Source organism: Ursus maritimus, unplaced genomic scaffold, assembly GCF_017311325.1.
Source record: "Ursus maritimus isolate PB19 unplaced genomic scaffold, ASM1731132v1 scaffold_3, whole genome shotgun sequence".
In the NCBI taxonomy this organism is placed as follows: Eukaryota; Metazoa; Chordata; class Mammalia; order Carnivora; family Ursidae; genus Ursus; species Ursus maritimus.
Genome location: NW_024425563.1, coordinates 89087924 through 89104385, shown reverse-complemented (window position 1 = coordinate 89104385; position 16462 = coordinate 89087924). Strand labels below are relative to the sequence as shown.

Here is a 16462-nt window from a genome sequence, read left to right as displayed (position 1 = left end):
AAATAGGGGACGTCTGTGCCGTTCTGTGTTTAATCTCTGTGTAATTTTTCTTTGTACATCATAACAGGTGGCTTAATGGCTATAAAAGAATGGTTTCTTCTCCATTTGCTCCCCTCCACCCTCAGTAAATTGATGTTACAGAGAGATGCTTTGGGTGTATTTTGTGGCTCTCTGTGCCCTAGACAGACCATTAAGTACCCCAAGGTGTACATCTATCCATTTTGAGAAACATGGCCTTAGGGGATTCAGAGCCTCCTAATTGCACTTTTTAGGGCTGTAGGCTTTAAATTGATCCGGGTGTAGATCTGTCCTGGTGAGTCACATGTCTGATTGCGGATATTCTCTCTAAATTAAATGCCATCTATTAGGATGCAGGATCCTGGGCCTCACTTCTCTCTTTGTACTATCTACTCCTTTCTATCACTTCAGCACTTGGGCTTCCATTTGCTAAACCCTCCATTTTGCCCTTAATCCTTCCAATTGGATTTACTTTCTGAAATGTTTCTGTCAATGTCTTTTGTGCTTTTCAACTAACTCTATTGACTTTTTTTTTTTTTTTTCCTGTTAGATTTCAGGCTTCTCCATCTTTCAGCATTTCCAGTAGTGGTGGTGAGCCATTTTTTCTGGCCATTTAGGGCAGGGGATGCTGTGGCAGCAACACATTAGTGGCTTTCGGCCACAGAGATTGCTTTTTCGCTCGTGAAACTATGAATAGCAGCTGTGCTCCATGCTCTCTCCAGTCCGTGATCCAGTCTGGAGAAGCAGCCCACATGTGGAATGTTATAGGACTCAGGGTGGAGGGGAAAGAAATGTTAGGACTGTGAGGGCTCTTAGTTGCTCAGGAGTAGTGCATGGCACTTCCACTCACATTTCATCGGCCAAGGCTGAGGTTGATGGGCAGGAAGTGTAACCCTCCCTCAAATCAGATCGGGTCATGGGGGCAGAGTTGATTTGGCAATGATACAGCCTCCCACAGCCTTATCTTTTTTTTTTTTTTTTAAGATTTTATTTATTTATTTGACAGAGATAGAGACAGCCAGCGAGAGAGGGAACACAAGCAGGGGGAGTGGGAGAGGAAGAAGCAGGCTCATAGCGGAGGAGCCTGATGTGGGGCTCGATCCCATAACGCCGGGATCACGCCCTGAGCCGAAGGCAGACGCTTAACCGCTGTGCCACCCAGGCGCCCCCACAGCCTTATCTTTTAAGCTAAGATACTCAGAATGGGACATAGTGCCTGTCAGATCATGGATCTTAAGTATGGGGAAGATGTACTTCTTTCTTCCCCAAATGCTTTTTGTGGTGGTGGTGATGAGGGAACAGAAGGCAAGCTGAGGACAAAGCAGAAACTGATGCCCTGCAACCACCCCCCCCCCACCATGGGATATATGTGACATTCCTCAGGCACTCCTGGCTGCCCTAAAGGACAAAAGAAATAGTTAACCTATAGAGACCACAATCCTGCAAGACTTAAGTCTCCCTCAGTTTACAAATGTCTTAGCAGTTTACAAGAACAAAGCATTTCTACCAATAACCTAGCTTCCGGAAGGAAATGTAGATACAATTAAATGTCTTTATAATCTGCAGCCTCCAGGAAGTTCCCAACCATCTTCATATTAATGCCTTGCTAGAGGGCAAAACCACCTTAACTTGACAATGGCAAGGCCTCCAGTGTCTTCTTTAACATATTTCCTCAACCTTCCTTTTTCCTTACCTCCCCCAACCCCATGGTATATAATCAGCCACTCCTCACAACCCCAGGGCAGCAGCTCTTTCTCCCCAAGGGTCCTGTCCGCGTGCTTTAATAAACCACCAATTTTGCACCAAAGACGCCCCAAGAATTCTTTCTTGGTCGTTGGCTCCGGACTCCACCCCACTGAACCTCATCTGTATTCCGTAACCTCATCATTGGTATGGACCTCGGTCTAAGTCCACCTGTTTTCTTTGGATCCTCTTCGTCCTCTACATTTCCCCAAGCATTGATCGTCAGGATTTTCTATTTGTTCTCCTCATCCTTTCCCTACGGTTTTCCACTCTACGTTAATGTTTTGGAAATCCAGAATGGTTTGATTTTTTAAACCTAGCTTGTGGCAGTTTGCCTTCACGTGATATTTCTGGATGGCTCAGCAAAACAAGGGAAATGTAGAGTTTGATTTTAAACCATGTGGAGACATTTTATATACTATACCATGTAGGAAAATTGTCTCATTCAGAAGCCCTTTTGAGGTCCAGCCATAGTCTTAAACACTCCTTTTCAGAGTTTCTTTGTATTAATCACTGTCCGTCTTTAAATGTGATGAGCGTTTTATCTTTACATTGTACCCCCGAATACTTGGAATGGTTATTTCAGAGCTTAATCTAACCTGCTTTGCAATGCAATTTTTATTGGTGAGGGAGCAGAAGGCTGGCTGAAGACAAAGCGTAAGGGGACACCCCGCACCTCCCCTTACCCCCCACTCCTGGGTGGGGCAGTTGTGACATTCTTCCAGGAAGCCCCCAACCATCTTAATGCTAATGTCTTGCTAGAGAGGAAAAACAACCTTAATTTGACAATGGCAAGGCCTCTGGTATCCTGTGAGTATTTAACATATGAAAGTACTTTCTCAACCTCCCTTTTTCCTTACCTCCCCCAACCCCATAGTATATAATCAGCCACCCCACACAACCCCAGGACAGCAGCTCTTTCTGCCCCCAGGTCCTGTCCCGGTGCTTTAATAAATCACCATTTTGCACCAAAGATGTCTCAAGAATTCTTTCTTGGTCGTCGGCTCCGGACCCCACTCCACCGAACCTCACCTATATTCCAAAACCACATCATTATTTCGATACTTCAGTTCCTCTACCAGATTGCAATTTACAGAAGGAAGTAGGTTTTTTCCCCCCTTCATATCTATCCCCCTTTTTTTGCTAAATGCTAACAATGCCTGTTGAGCTGAATATGACTATTGTAGCTGCTTTTTTATTAATTACCAAGGTAGGGTCATTCTGTGTGCTAGCTCTCTGTAAGTTTATTAAATGATTCTGCAGATAAAATGCATATTTTAAAAATATTTTCAATTGTAGTGCCCTAGTACCTGCCCTTTCCAAGCGCACTGGATTTAGTTGCTACTGTCTGCCAGGGCGGCTCTTGGCCTGCGAGCTTTCTCTGGCATCCCCAGCAGCAGCCCCCACCCCAAAACTGATCTGATGGGAGTTGATGCATGAATGCCCCACTTCCCTTGCTCCCCAGTTAGGCTATCTAAAGGCCATCTAACACCTTCTCCCAGAGCTCCCCAGTGGGACTGAGACTGGGCTGCCCACTCTGGTAACTTGCTTGATCATGCGCCCTGCGTTGGTGCCCATCCCCTGCCTGCCTCATTTCTCCACTGCTTGCAATCCAATCTTAGTCTCAGAGTTTCTAAATCTAATCCAAACCAAAACAAAGATTTATATGTCAACATTTACAGTTTCGGAGTTTGTCTATTTTGGTGACGTCCAATACTAATATAACGCAAACCACAAATGTAGATTAAAAATTTCTAGTGGCCACGTTTATAAAGTGAAAGAAAGAGTGAAATTCATTTTAGTAATACAGTTTAGTTAACTCAGTGATGAGGGAGCAGAAGGCTGGCTGAAGACAAAGCATAAGCTGACACCCTGCACCCCGCCCCCCTCCTGGCTGGGACATGTGTGATATTCTTCCAGGAAGCTCCCAACTGTCTTGGTGTTACGGCTTTACTAGAGGGAAAAACAACCTTAACTTGACAATGGCAAGGCCTCTGGTACCTTGTAGGTCCTCTTTAGTGTATGAAAGTTCTTTTGAAAACTTCTCTTTTTCTTTACCTCCCCCAACCCCATAGTATATAATCAATTGCTCCTCACAACCCCCGTGCAGGTCTTTGCGCCCTTGGGTCCTGTCCCAGTGCTTAAATAAAACCACCATTTTGCACCAAAGATGTCTCAAGAATTCTTTCTTCGTTGTCGGCTCTGGACCCCACCCAATCTCACCTATATTCCAAAACCACATCATCACTATATCCCAAGTATTACCATTTTAACATATAATCAATATAAAACCTATTAATTAGGTTTTTTGGAACTAAGTCTCTGAAATCTGGTATTTTACACTTACAGTACATCTCCATTTGGACAAGCCACATTGCAAGCTCTAGCCACATGTAGCTAGTAGCTACCATATTGAACAGTGGTGATCAATTTCCAACTGTTGTATTCCATGCATCAAAACCGAGGGACTTGCTGGCTCTTGAATATATAGGAGGCTGTCTGGTGGGTCATAGTTTCCGTTCTCAGCAAAATCTTACTTGCCTTTACTTTTAAGCTGAATAAAATCTCTCTAAGTGTTTACACTGATGGGTGCCTTGTTTAGTCTGTGTGTACATATTTATGTTCTTTCAAGAGTGAGCCTCTGTAATAATAACTCGGAGACTTATTGCCTCTCACGTTTCCACGCAAAATATAGACAAGATGTTTAGCATCTCTGTGTTTGTGTGTTTTTCAGGCAGAAGGTACCAGGCTTCAGCGAGAACTACGGGGATATTTAGCAGCTATCAAAGGTAATGTGTGTGCATTGTTTACTGCATGTTACGTTAGTAAGCACAGATTGTTCTCGAAATTCACGAGTGGTGGGATTAAGTGTTAATTACAAAGCCATTTGGTTTTCTGGCAAGATGGGTACTTGAGCACAGGTGTTCATTCCACCCACTCCCAAATTCCCACAGAAATGATAATGAGAATATACAAGAAAAAATTGTCTACTGTTATGCTGGCAACGAGGAATAAGTGCCTCCCACACCAACGATTTCTAGGAAGCATTGTGAGATAGAGTGAGCTTAAGACCTTGTTTAAGAAAAGCTGCAACTGACGTATATCCTAAGGGAGAACATGTCCCAAGAGTAGATCACTCACAGACTCACACGTAAGCCCACCAGCTGGAAGGGGCAAGGAGTCATGGTAGAAGCAGGTGGAGGGTTATCAGAAATCAAGGGCCTGGATCACCTGTAACTTATGGGGACCAGCTACACTTGCAGCTCTGCCACTAGATGGAGACAGAGAGGCCATGACATTGGGTTTTGGCCTCAGCCATGCAAGGCAAAGTAATGAGGTGAGTGGTGGAAGGAGGAGAGGGCAGTAGGGAGGTGTTCTCCCTTCTTGCCTGCTGTACCTTATACAACTGCTGAGATGGATCCAGGTACACCCATGGATGTGATGGAACACAAGGCAGACTTCGAGACTACTGAGCGGAGAATGGATCATGTGCAAGGGGGTCTTGCAACAACTAGTGAGACACCCAGAAAAAAATAAGATTCTCAAGCTCGTTCTCCACTCCCTCCTTCTCAGTTACAGATCTAGTAAAGAGTTAAATATGTATACAAAGTGATGTCCTGAAGTACTAGAATAAAATACAGTAGACTTAGTCTCTAGTCTCGGGTGACAAGGTCTTTACAAGGGCAACCCAAAAGACAGACCGTAAAGGGAAAGATTGAGAGATTTGGCCTCATAAATGTATCAAACTTACATGTATGTTTAAAAAATTATTTTGACAACATATTTAATGAAAGTGAGCTCAGTAAGTACACTAAAGGAATATCAGTTGGTTAAAAGAAAAAACTAGGTAGAACATATGAAGAAAAATTGCCAGAGAACAACGGGGAGATGGGTACTAAGTGTGAAAAAAGAGTTTCAGGTTTCAAAAATAGTTTCACTTATCCTTATGGATGGATAATCAAAGAATATTAAAGAAACTCAAAAGGGAGATACTGTCATTTTTCTTCCAAATGTTCAAAGACATTAAAATTAAAAAGACCATAATGCATAGCATTGAAAAAGCTGTGGGGAGCAGACCCGTTTTATACACTGCTGGTAAGACAGCTTTCCTGGAGAGCAATTTGGCAAAAGTCTCTAAATGTCTCTTTTTGGGGGGATAGATATGCCTTTTATGCCTTTTGACACAGTAGTTCCAGTTCCAAGAACTTATTCTAGCCTTCTCATTGTGGAAGTGTGAAATTGTTTCAAAGATAGTGATAAGTAATAAAATAATAATCTTTTTTTTTTTAATTTTGTTTATTTGACAGAGAGATAGAGAGTGAGCACAAGTAGGCAGAGTGGCAGGCAGAGGGAGAAGGAGAAACAGGCTCTCCACTGAGCAGGAAACCCAACACAGGGCTCAATCCCAGGACCCTTTGATCATTACCTGAGTCAAAGGCAGCCGCTCAACTAACTGAGCCACCCAGGCACTCCAATAAAATAATCATCTTAAGAATAAAAAGAATTGGGGCACCTGGGTAGCTCAGTCGTTAAGCGTCTGCCTTCGGCTCAGGACGTGATCCCGGCGTTCTGGGATCGAGCCCCAAGTCAGGCTCTTCCGCTGGGAGCCTGCTTCTTCCTCTCCCCCTCCCCTGCTTGTGTTCCCTCTCTCGCTGGCTGTCTCTATCTCTGTCAAATAAAATCTTTAAAAAAAAAAAAAGAATAAAAAGAATTTAGTTATAATAATAAAACATTAGTGACATTGATTTTTAGACTTAACTATATTTAGGCTTGTATAAGCCAGGCATATAATTTTAATTCTCATGACAACTCTGGGTTAGGTGCTTGTATCGTCTTTATGTTATAGACAAAAAAGTGAGGCCCAGAGGGGTTAAATAGCTTGTTCAAAGTCATGAACTGGTAAAGAGCAGGGCCAAGATACATACTCTGGTCCACATGTCTCCTAAGGCATTGCTTTTTTATAAATTGAAGTATAATTAACATACAGTGTTATATTAGTTTCAAGTGTACAATACGGTGATTCGACAATTCTCTACATTACTCAGTGCCCTTCATGATGAGTGAATTCTTAATCCCTTTCATTTGTTTCCCCCGTCCCCCCCCCCCCACCTCCCCTCTGGCAACCACCAGTTTGTTCTCTGTATTTAAGAGTCTGTTTTTGTTTGTTTCTTTTTTCCCCTTTGTTCGTTCCTTTGTTTTGTTTCTTAAATTCCACATATGAGTGAAATCATATGGTATTTGTCTTTCTCTGTCTGACTTATTTTACTTAATACCCTCTAGGTCCATCCTTGTTGTGGCCTTGCTTTTTTTATCTACTGTCTTATCCAGCCTTTGAACTATATGACTATTGGTAGAGCACTGGTTTCACAAATTCAATTTTGTATGTACAAATGGAGTAATAATAACTTACTGTTACTTTGGAATGAACACTTCCTATGTGCTAGGCTGTGTGTTAAGCATAGCCATATTACCTCTTTGTGACCACCTGACACAGCTATATGATAAATGGCAGCCTTTGTTTACATTTGTAAAGAAGAAAGTCTCAGAGAACTTTCACAAATTCATAGAGCTCATACTTCACTTTTCTAAAAAATTTACCCTAAGTATTTTAATAGTTCAGTCAGAAAATAGAAGGCACTCTAGGTATTTCTTTTACTATTGGTTTAGGATTTGAGCACAAGATGCTATGTATTATTTCAAGCATAGGATTTTTTTTTAAAGATTTATTTATTTGTGAGAGAAAGAGAGAGAGAGAGCATGTACATGAGTGGAGGGAGGGACAGAGGGAAAGGAAGAGAGAGAATCCTTAAGCTGACTCCCTGCTGAGTGCAGAGCCTGATTTGGGGCTTGATACCAGGACCCTGAGTTCATGACCTGAGCTGAAATCAAGACTGAGCCACCCAGACACCCCACAGGATTTTCTTTATGTTGGCTGATTTTTTTTTTTTTTATTCAATGTTGGCTGTTTTTTTGTTTTGTTTTGTTTTGTTTTGTTTTGTTTTGTTTTGTTTTAACGTGGATAAATTTGTTGAATGAATGAGTGAATTCAGTCTCCTTCTCAAGTTTCTGTATTTGGTCAATTTTACATGCTTAGTAGAAAGATGGCTATTTTAAAACTTTAAGACTGGAATAATTCTTTTCCTTACTAGTGTCTAGGAGAATCCACTGAGTGAAGTGGTAGCTCCAGAGAGACACTGGTGCTTTTCAATGTTGCAGACTGTGTCCTCCTTCCACTTCTATTGGTCACATCCCCATATGAAAGAGAGAGGACCTTCCAGCAACTCTTCCCCAACACGTTTTGTTAACAAATGATATTCCATAAAAGGAACCTATGTCTAAATTACTTTGGTCAAGGCTGATTGGAATGAATTTTCCAAGAGAGCATACTTACTACAGGGCCCTTACTATGTTAACATAATCTCCAGAAGCCCTATGCGTGGGCAGCATTTTCCAGGTATTTGATGATGGAATGCTTTTCTCTTCTCAAAGTCACACCAAGAATTAGGGTTCTTTAGTTCTTTAGCACAGTTTGCGTTTTGGGGAACACAAGGAAAGACAAGGGGTAGGCATTAAATAAATCATAAATTTGGATTTTCAAAGGGCTTTCAATGCCAGTTTTTCTGGCTTTCACACACACAAAAAAAGAACACTAGCTAACTAATTGTACTGTAACGCAGGCAGCATTACGGAGGAAGGAGATCATGCCCGGAGAGTGATGGCTCCTGAGTCCGATCCCAGGGGCAGTGATGGGAAGATCACCAAGCTCTCAGCTGACTTAGGTTCCTCATCCATAAAGTGCTCCAGGTGCTCTGAGAAGCCCTCCAAATCTCTACCACTAGGACTCTGGGGAATAGGGTTACTCTTCATCTTATGATCACTGATCTCTGGGTGCCATTCACCTCTGTAGGTCATTGTTGTTTCTGCTGATGCTTGGGCTTTGCGAGGTAGGTCTTATGTTCTCAGTTATTTTAGCAGCAAATGTTGCATTGAGCCCCGTGTATGGGTGCAACACTGTTCTTGGAGTGAAGATGCAGAGATGAACAAGACACAGGACCTACTCTCATGGAGCTGACAGCAGAGATGGGGAGAAGGTTAAATAAGCAAAAAGGCCAGATATACATACTAACACATACTTTAACACAAGTGTACGTTATGTGTGTTACAACAGAGGACAGGACCCCCCCCCCCCCAAGGGACAGGAGACCAGGTTGGGCCTTCCAAGAAACTCACAGTTAAATGGACCCAGGAGGGGAGTGTAACTAGTTATCAAGTGAAAAGATATGCCGGAGACTGAGGTTGATGTTTGGAAGGACTTTCCAGATAGAAGAAGCTACATATACAAAGGTCCAGGAGGCAGCAAGAAGCTTGGGCTCTTTGGGGAACAAGTAGATCATTGAGGGTAAGCAAGAGACTGAGATGGATGAGACATGGAAAGGTAGGTATGCTTATGTATCATATCATATTGGGGTTTTAGTCCGTCATCACGGACAGGAGTCATTACATTACTGTAGGCAAGGGAATGCGTCGCATGAGCAGATTAGCATTTTAGAAAAATAGTTATTGAGGTTTTGTGGGATTCAGGCTAGAGGAGATGAAGCTGCAAAGACGCTTCTTAGAAGTCTAGTCCAGTATTTAATAACGATAGTGAAGAAAAGCTAACATTTATTGAGCAGTTCTGTGCGAGGCACTGATATAAGCTTTTACTGCCTCATTTCATACAATTTTAACCAAGGCCATGGCACGTACTGTCATTTAAAAGTAGTGTACACTTTGGAAAACTGAGGTCTAGGATGGTTAGGTAATTTGCCCAAGATCACACAGATGATATGTGTTGGAACCAAGGTTTTAACAAAGGCTGATGGACCGTAAATAATAGTTTTAATTATTATGCCACGATGCCTTCAAAAATATATATTTTTTAAAGATTTTATTTATTTATTTGACCGAGACAGCCAGCGAGAGAGGGAACACAAGCAGGGGGAGTAGGAGAGGAAGAAGCTGGCTCCCAGTAGAGGAGCCTGATGCGGGGCTCAATCCTAGAACGTCGGGATCACACCCTGAGCCGAAGGCAGACGCTTAACGACTGAGCCACCCAGGTGCCCCCAAAAGTATTTTTCATAATGAGGCTGACATTTGAACGTGAGCTTTGTAGAAGTACTTTGTTCAACCGTTTACATGGATTATTTGATCTAATCCAAATGATAGATGATGCGTATCCAGTTCAGGGCCGTGGCCGTGGGCGTGGAAGCGAGGGGCTTCCTTTGAGAATCAGTCAGGACTGGTGTGCCTTGGTGATATACTTGCTTTGGGAGGTTGAATCTGGGATGGCTTCAGTTTTCTAACTGGGACAACTGGGTGAGATTCCTGAGGATTGGGAAGAGGAGTAGGAAGAGGTTTTGTCAGAAGTTCTGAGTTTGTTTTGGGCATATGAAGCCTGAGGTACCATCCAAGGGGAGGTGTCCAGTAGGGATTTGGAATCAAGAGTCACTGGCATGGGGGCGACAGAGGAGGCCAGCCACAGAGGTAATGAGCACACAAGAACTTCTCCTCCATGGAGCGTGGCCGAGATGATGGCATCACAGCTTTTTAGTTGTATGTGACTTGTGTGTGAGCATGACCAAGCTGGAGGGTTGACTGTCCTCAAGCCATCTCACATTCTGCCTCCCCTTCCCGCCTCCCCCCACTCTTGCTCCTATATTTGCTCTCCTTAAATCTCTAGGGGAAAGACTTCCCATCCTGCTTTCCTCTGAGCCACCTGCTGGCTTCTTAAACAGCTCTCTTCTAAATAATGGGCAGAGCTGCCAGATACTTACAATATTTTAGATACCCTTGTAATGGTTTATAGCTGCCGCTCGTTATTGTCATAATGTATTTTAGCTGATGTTATTTTTAACTAAAACATACACCCTCAGGCTGTACAAAGAGGGCGCTTGTAGCTGTGTAATCTCTGCAACAAATCTTTGAGGGTGAAAATAGAAGCTCGCAAATTTGGTTGCAGAGGGAAAGAAGATGTTGCAGTAAATGCCTTGGAGAAGGTCCAGAATTTTAAAGCAAGACACATGGTTCCTATCCAGTAGTAAAATAACTATTCTATGTGTACTGTTGGGCACCTGTCTTGCGGTTTTGGAAATCACTAATCTTTTAAGAAAATAGTGGACATAGATATTATTAAATGCCAGAGGTAGCATTTAGCATCTCCTCTGCTTTGATGTTGCCTGCCAAGCTGCTTTGAAGGGAACTTGGGTTTTAGCTTTTTTTTTTTTTTTCTCTCTCTTTCTTATGCTTTGTCAGCAGAGTAGATTCTAAATCCCTAAAATCTTTGCCATTCTTTAGGCCCCTTAAGAGCAAAGCTTGTGTCTTGTTCACCTATGTGTCCAACCAAGTACTTCCTATGGGGAGTTCTAGAAACACTTTCTATGTCAAAATGGATTTTTTCCAAATTTTCCATCACTACTTATGCACTCAGAGCAATTAGTAATTATTTTTGGCTGCTGGGAGGCATATTTACTGTGACATTGTGCTTTCAGCCCCACTGAGTAAGGTCTTCCATAATTTTATTTTAAGCTTACATTCACAGTTTTATTTTTCACCGCGAAGGTTATTTGTGCTACAACACCATCCTTTCTTTTTCTTCCGCTTAAGACCTTAAGAACCTATCTACACAGCTGTTGATAATTTCCATCAAACTTAAGACAAAGATTTAAGAGAAACCTTCAGAAGCCTTTTGGCGTCTGAATTATGGAAGGGTGTCTACCAGTGACTGACTTTCCAGGGGTCCATTTCTCAGCAGAGGCTTGCTGGTCCTCGTGGAGGGGCGAATATAGATGCTGGAGATCAGGTCGGTCTCCCTCAGCAGCGACCGCACGTATGAGAGGGGACATCCTCATTAGGGGATTCATTCAGAGTGCTGGGGGACACTTGCAGGTTTTGCATTAATTTTTGGTGCTCTCTACCCCTACATGCCTTCACGTCATCGCTGCTGGGCTGCTTCTTTTGGTCCCTGAGTCGTTTCAGCGGGTGTGGGCCATACAGTGTGTTGTTGGGGGATCCTGTAGTGTGCTCAGTGATTTGCTTCATGGAGAGAGGGTTGCAGGCTTTCCTACTTCATGGGGCCTGGAAACCTTCAAACTTCTCAAGGGCACAGACCAAATCTGTATCTGCATCTTATCGGAGGAAGGAGAGTGGGGGGTGTTCCCTGCCCAGAGAGAAAACGTACTATGAAAATTACCATGCTGACTTTTGGACCTACTCCTCAAGGATATACTTCTGTCATGTCAGACGTCTTTTATTTTGTCCTTTTCTCATGGTTGAACCCAGAATCGACTCCCTTAAATCCAACAAGCATCTAGTTGAGTCTAGATGGTTGCAGCTTTCGGTTTCAGGAAAGCTTTCCATTGTGGAGTCATGGGCATTATGTTTTATGAGATGCCTTTCGTTTCTAAGGAAAATTTCACATCCCCTAGTGACAAAAGCCAAGACACCAACTGGGCCAGGTCTCAGCTTCTAGCCGGTCGGGAGGGTTTGGTGCCAGAGGGGAAGCTTCTCCAAGTCACCAGCCAAAGAACGCATTATGAACTGTTCTCAGCCCTGTGCTGTCTCCACCCCACCCACACTGTACCCTCCGTGGTTTAAAGGGGGGGCAGAGCAGAGACCGGAAAAGACTTGGTGATACTTCCCATCACCGTGTTGCATAAGAACGCTTTGTATCTTTCCTGTTCCTTAACAACCATAGTTTTTGCAACACACACCAAATGTACATCTAATGAAAATTCTGACCCCCCCGACTTAAGAACTCTAAGCTGAGAATTCTGATTTAAAACTGTATGTGTAGCTTTTAATAGCTTTAGAAAAAGAAAAACTTTGTCTTTTTTTCTTTTGAAAATGGTTAGGCTACTTACACCACTTCCAGCTGTTCTGCCCTGGAATCCTGTTAATTTTGCTTCAGCCTGCTTCTGTGGAAGGCTTCATTTCTTAGATTTAAAGTCATTTAGAATTAATTTTGTTTTTAGATCTCCATAGTCTTATGGATGAATTATTTTAGGTGTCCTGTGTATTTATGTTTCTGTTCCACATCGTAAGTGACGGCATACATAAGAGAACACATTACTATTGTTGTTTCCAGAATAGGACACCTTGTTGATTTTTTTCAAGACTCAGTATCTGCCATTATCATGCAAATAATAGAAAATGCACAATGTAATCAGATACGTTAGAGACCCTCATGGAAAGTTGTGACTACAGATGGAAGTAACAGTCTTGCCTTCATGATTTTTCCTTCAATGATTAGTGGGTAACTCAAGATTTTTCTGTCTTAGAAAAGTAGGGGACAGAGGAAGAGGCACCTCATCCATGTCTTTCCAACCAGAGTTGTTTTCTCCCACACTAGGCATGCAGGAGGCCTCGATGAAGCTCACCGAGTCGCTGCATGAAGTCTACGAGCCGGACTGGTATGGGCGGGAAGATGTGAAGATGGTTGGCGAGGTAAGAGCTAGGATCAGAGACCACAGGAGACCTGGGGCACTTCTGCCAGGGGTGCCAGCACGTTCCGCTCAATCATGATGGCGCAGCGTGTACCTGGAAGACACCCAGAAGATGCAGTTCTGCCATCCAGATCAGCCCAGACTGCTAGTGCTTAGCGAACCATTGTGACACTAGTGGGGTAGAGAGCTGTGCATTAAAGATGCATTTTCTTCAAAATAAGGATAGTGTTTTCCCATCCTTTTCTACACATCTTAGCTCATCTCAGCAGCAGAACTGGCTCAGGGCATGATTTTGTGTACGAACTTCACCCCTGCGCCCCTGCTTCCCCCATCCCTTCTTGAAAGCAGGGTCAGGAGGCGCAAAAAGCATCTATTTCGCTTGAATGCCACTGGTCCATTTGCTGGTCTGCAGAACCTAAAGACAGATGCGGTCAGTCTGCTAATAGGAATGTGACTTCCAGAAGCCTTTGTCCCTAGACATGTCTTAACACCTGAAATCCAATTTGCAGCCGAGGGCCATCTGGCTGGCGGGAAGTGAGAAAGTGGGCATTTTCTGCTTTGCAGAAGGCCTAATGGGGTGGAGACCAGAAGTGGCTTCTGGATGAGGTTGGATTAGTTCTCCCACTTCTCATTTGCAAAGTGAAAATAAGAACTGTGCCTAATAATAACACATTTAAAGCCTGTGTATTCACTTATTGGTATGGTGCTCAGTACATGTCATTATTACTGGTGTTAGCAAACCACCTGTCAGGGCTTCTCTCATATACAAGTTCTTTGTTAAAGAGCGGTGTTTGTCATGCCCACTCCACATGAGCTCATTGATTCACTGATGAACATTGAGGCACAGAAGACCTAAGGGATACAGCTGCCCCGGCTCGGGAGAAGGTCTGATGTGTGATGTGCCGACCGTCTGTGTGGCCTTTGGAAAGACGGGTTAACCGTGCAGCCCCGGGCTGCTCCGTGAAAATTCTGACACCGCACATTGATCGTCATAATCTTGTTAAGATTGAAAAAAAAAAAAAAAAGCCTTTTAAGGAAAGTCCTTGGCCTTGTTACCCCTTTAGAAAACTTTCAAAATACGAATCTGGCAAAACCAGCCTCCACACACCACTTTCCCATGCAATTACTAAGTAATTGCTTTTTCTCACCTTTCTTTAATATAAAGACACCGTTTTAATATCACGTTGTTAAATGCTTACCTCGTATTATAAATTTCTGATGAATGGTATATAATAAAAAATTCATCATGAAAAGAATTTTTAAGGGAATAATAGAAACTTGTGTTAATAGCTTTTCAGAACACCATGTGGCATTCTGTGTGTGACGGATGCCACTGTTGACATTAATTCCTTCAGAAAATGGCTGCTGTCCCACGTTGGTCCTTGGAGGCCCTGCCAGGATTTTTGGAACCTTTAGTTGCAGATCCAGATATGGGCTATTGTGATGGTGAAGGAGCTGAACACTACACGTTCAGGGCATCTGTTCACATCAGAAGACGAGCCTTTTCACGGGGAGGATTTAAATTTTTTTGTTGGCATAAATTTCTTGAATTGGAATCTGTAACAATGAGGATCAGTATTTGAAGTGTGAAAAAGAAACAAAAGCAAGTAAGGCCCCAGAAGTGGTTTTCCAAAGATAGAAAGTTATCTCGCTCTCGTAAAAGACGTTGGAGTGAGCAGCCCAGGTATGGTGACATCAGGGGCCCATCTGTCCTCCTCGTTCAGTATGACTCTCTGAGCACTGGCCACCGGCTCTTGGCTCTCATTTCTGCACTCCAGTTGGCAAAAGGAGGAATCAAGGAAGACAAGCTTCCTTTTAGGGACACTTGCTGAAAGTTCATCCCTTTGGCCAGACCTTAGTCTTGTGGCTACACTTAGCTGTGACACAGGCTGAAAAATGTAGTCTGTATCCTTGGTAGCCTGTATTATTGATTAGAACTGGTAGCCAAATTGCCTTGAAGTTTTATTGTATTATTACATAATCCACGTTTTTCCTAACATCTATTCGAGGAAGTGTTATTTATCTAATTTTATCGTTCCTGATTTTTTTAAAAAGTTTGGTGAAAAGTATCCAATTAAAATCATTCAGCGGTTATCTCTATTTCTCTTCTTCTTTCAGAAATGTGATGTCCTGTGGGAAGACTTCCATCAAAAACTAGTGGATGGGTCCTTGCTGACACTGGATACCTATCTGGGCCAATTTCCTGATATAAAGGTATTTTACTTTGTGTCTATAAAGGGAAGAGTTGAATGGTTCTATGTACTTATTGAAACACGGGCGAGAAATAAGTGGAATTCAGAGTCCTCAAGCTGACATCAAAGGTGGTAACTTTTCATTTATTGAAGCATGGAAGTTTTATCCTGTTCCTATCGGTTTTAAATGAAATGTAGCCACAGAAATCACATTTTCCCCTTCAGCGAACTGCTTCAGCTTTCATTTCTCTACAGACGTCTTTTTAATGCTCTAGATACAAAATTGCAAACCAGATACCCCAAATTCCAATCTTCTTTATGTTCCAACTTTTTTATTGTATAGCATTTGATAAGAATTTCCATTAGGATAAAACAGTGCTCTCCAGGAAAAGAGAAACTTCGTTGCAAACCTGAGAGTAAGATCTGATCTTTCCTTGTTTACTGTTCAGAGCACACCTGCATATGTTTTCTCTCCTTAAAATTTTCTGGTTCAGATTACACTGTTAAGATAGAAGCATTTCAAATACATTAGCAACTGGTCTAAAAATACCTCGTATAAAACATTTGTCTTACTTGACACTTGGATTCATTGATGGGAAATATATAAGCGGAGGATCGAACACCGTAGATTTAGAATTGACCCTGGAGGTGGCGATGGGTTTTACACCATCAGGACTGTAGATAGCAGATGGTAGCATGAATAGATCTGCACCCAGTTGTTTTTCCTGCTCCAGGAGGAATACCAGGTAAGTACCAGGGTACTGCCCTTCTTCCAGTGTAAAGGAGGCCATGAACCAGCATCCATCCACCTGCAGAGCCTTAATTAGGTGCTTCTTATGTCAATGTCCGCTCTTCCTTGGCCTGCGTTGTAGCCATTGCGAAACACCAGGACACTAGCTGCAGTAATGTGCACTGGCCCTGACCATGGAACATAGTAACACTTCTCAGCCAGAGCACCACTCCTGTCAGTGATGTCCGTTTCCTTGGTCCCATACATAATACCTACCAACTAGCTGGCCAACATCCAGA

At 42.8% G+C, this 16462-nt stretch overlaps 1 protein-coding gene across 2 annotated transcripts in view; it reads left to right on the top strand.

Annotated features, from left to right (window-relative positions):
• AMPH (amphiphysin) overlaps window positions 1-16462 on the top strand; it is a 215300-nt gene that overhangs the window by 114622 nt on the left and 84216 nt on the right. For both annotated transcript variants that reach the window (XM_040644417.1, XM_040644416.1), the window contains exons 3-5: window positions 4496-4550; window positions 13148-13242; window positions 15360-15455. In XM_040644417.1, the coding sequence (XP_040500351.1) occupies window positions 4496-4550; window positions 13148-13242; window positions 15360-15455 (246 nt within the window). The remainder of the gene's footprint in view (window positions 1-4495; window positions 4551-13147; window positions 13243-15359; window positions 15456-16462) is intronic.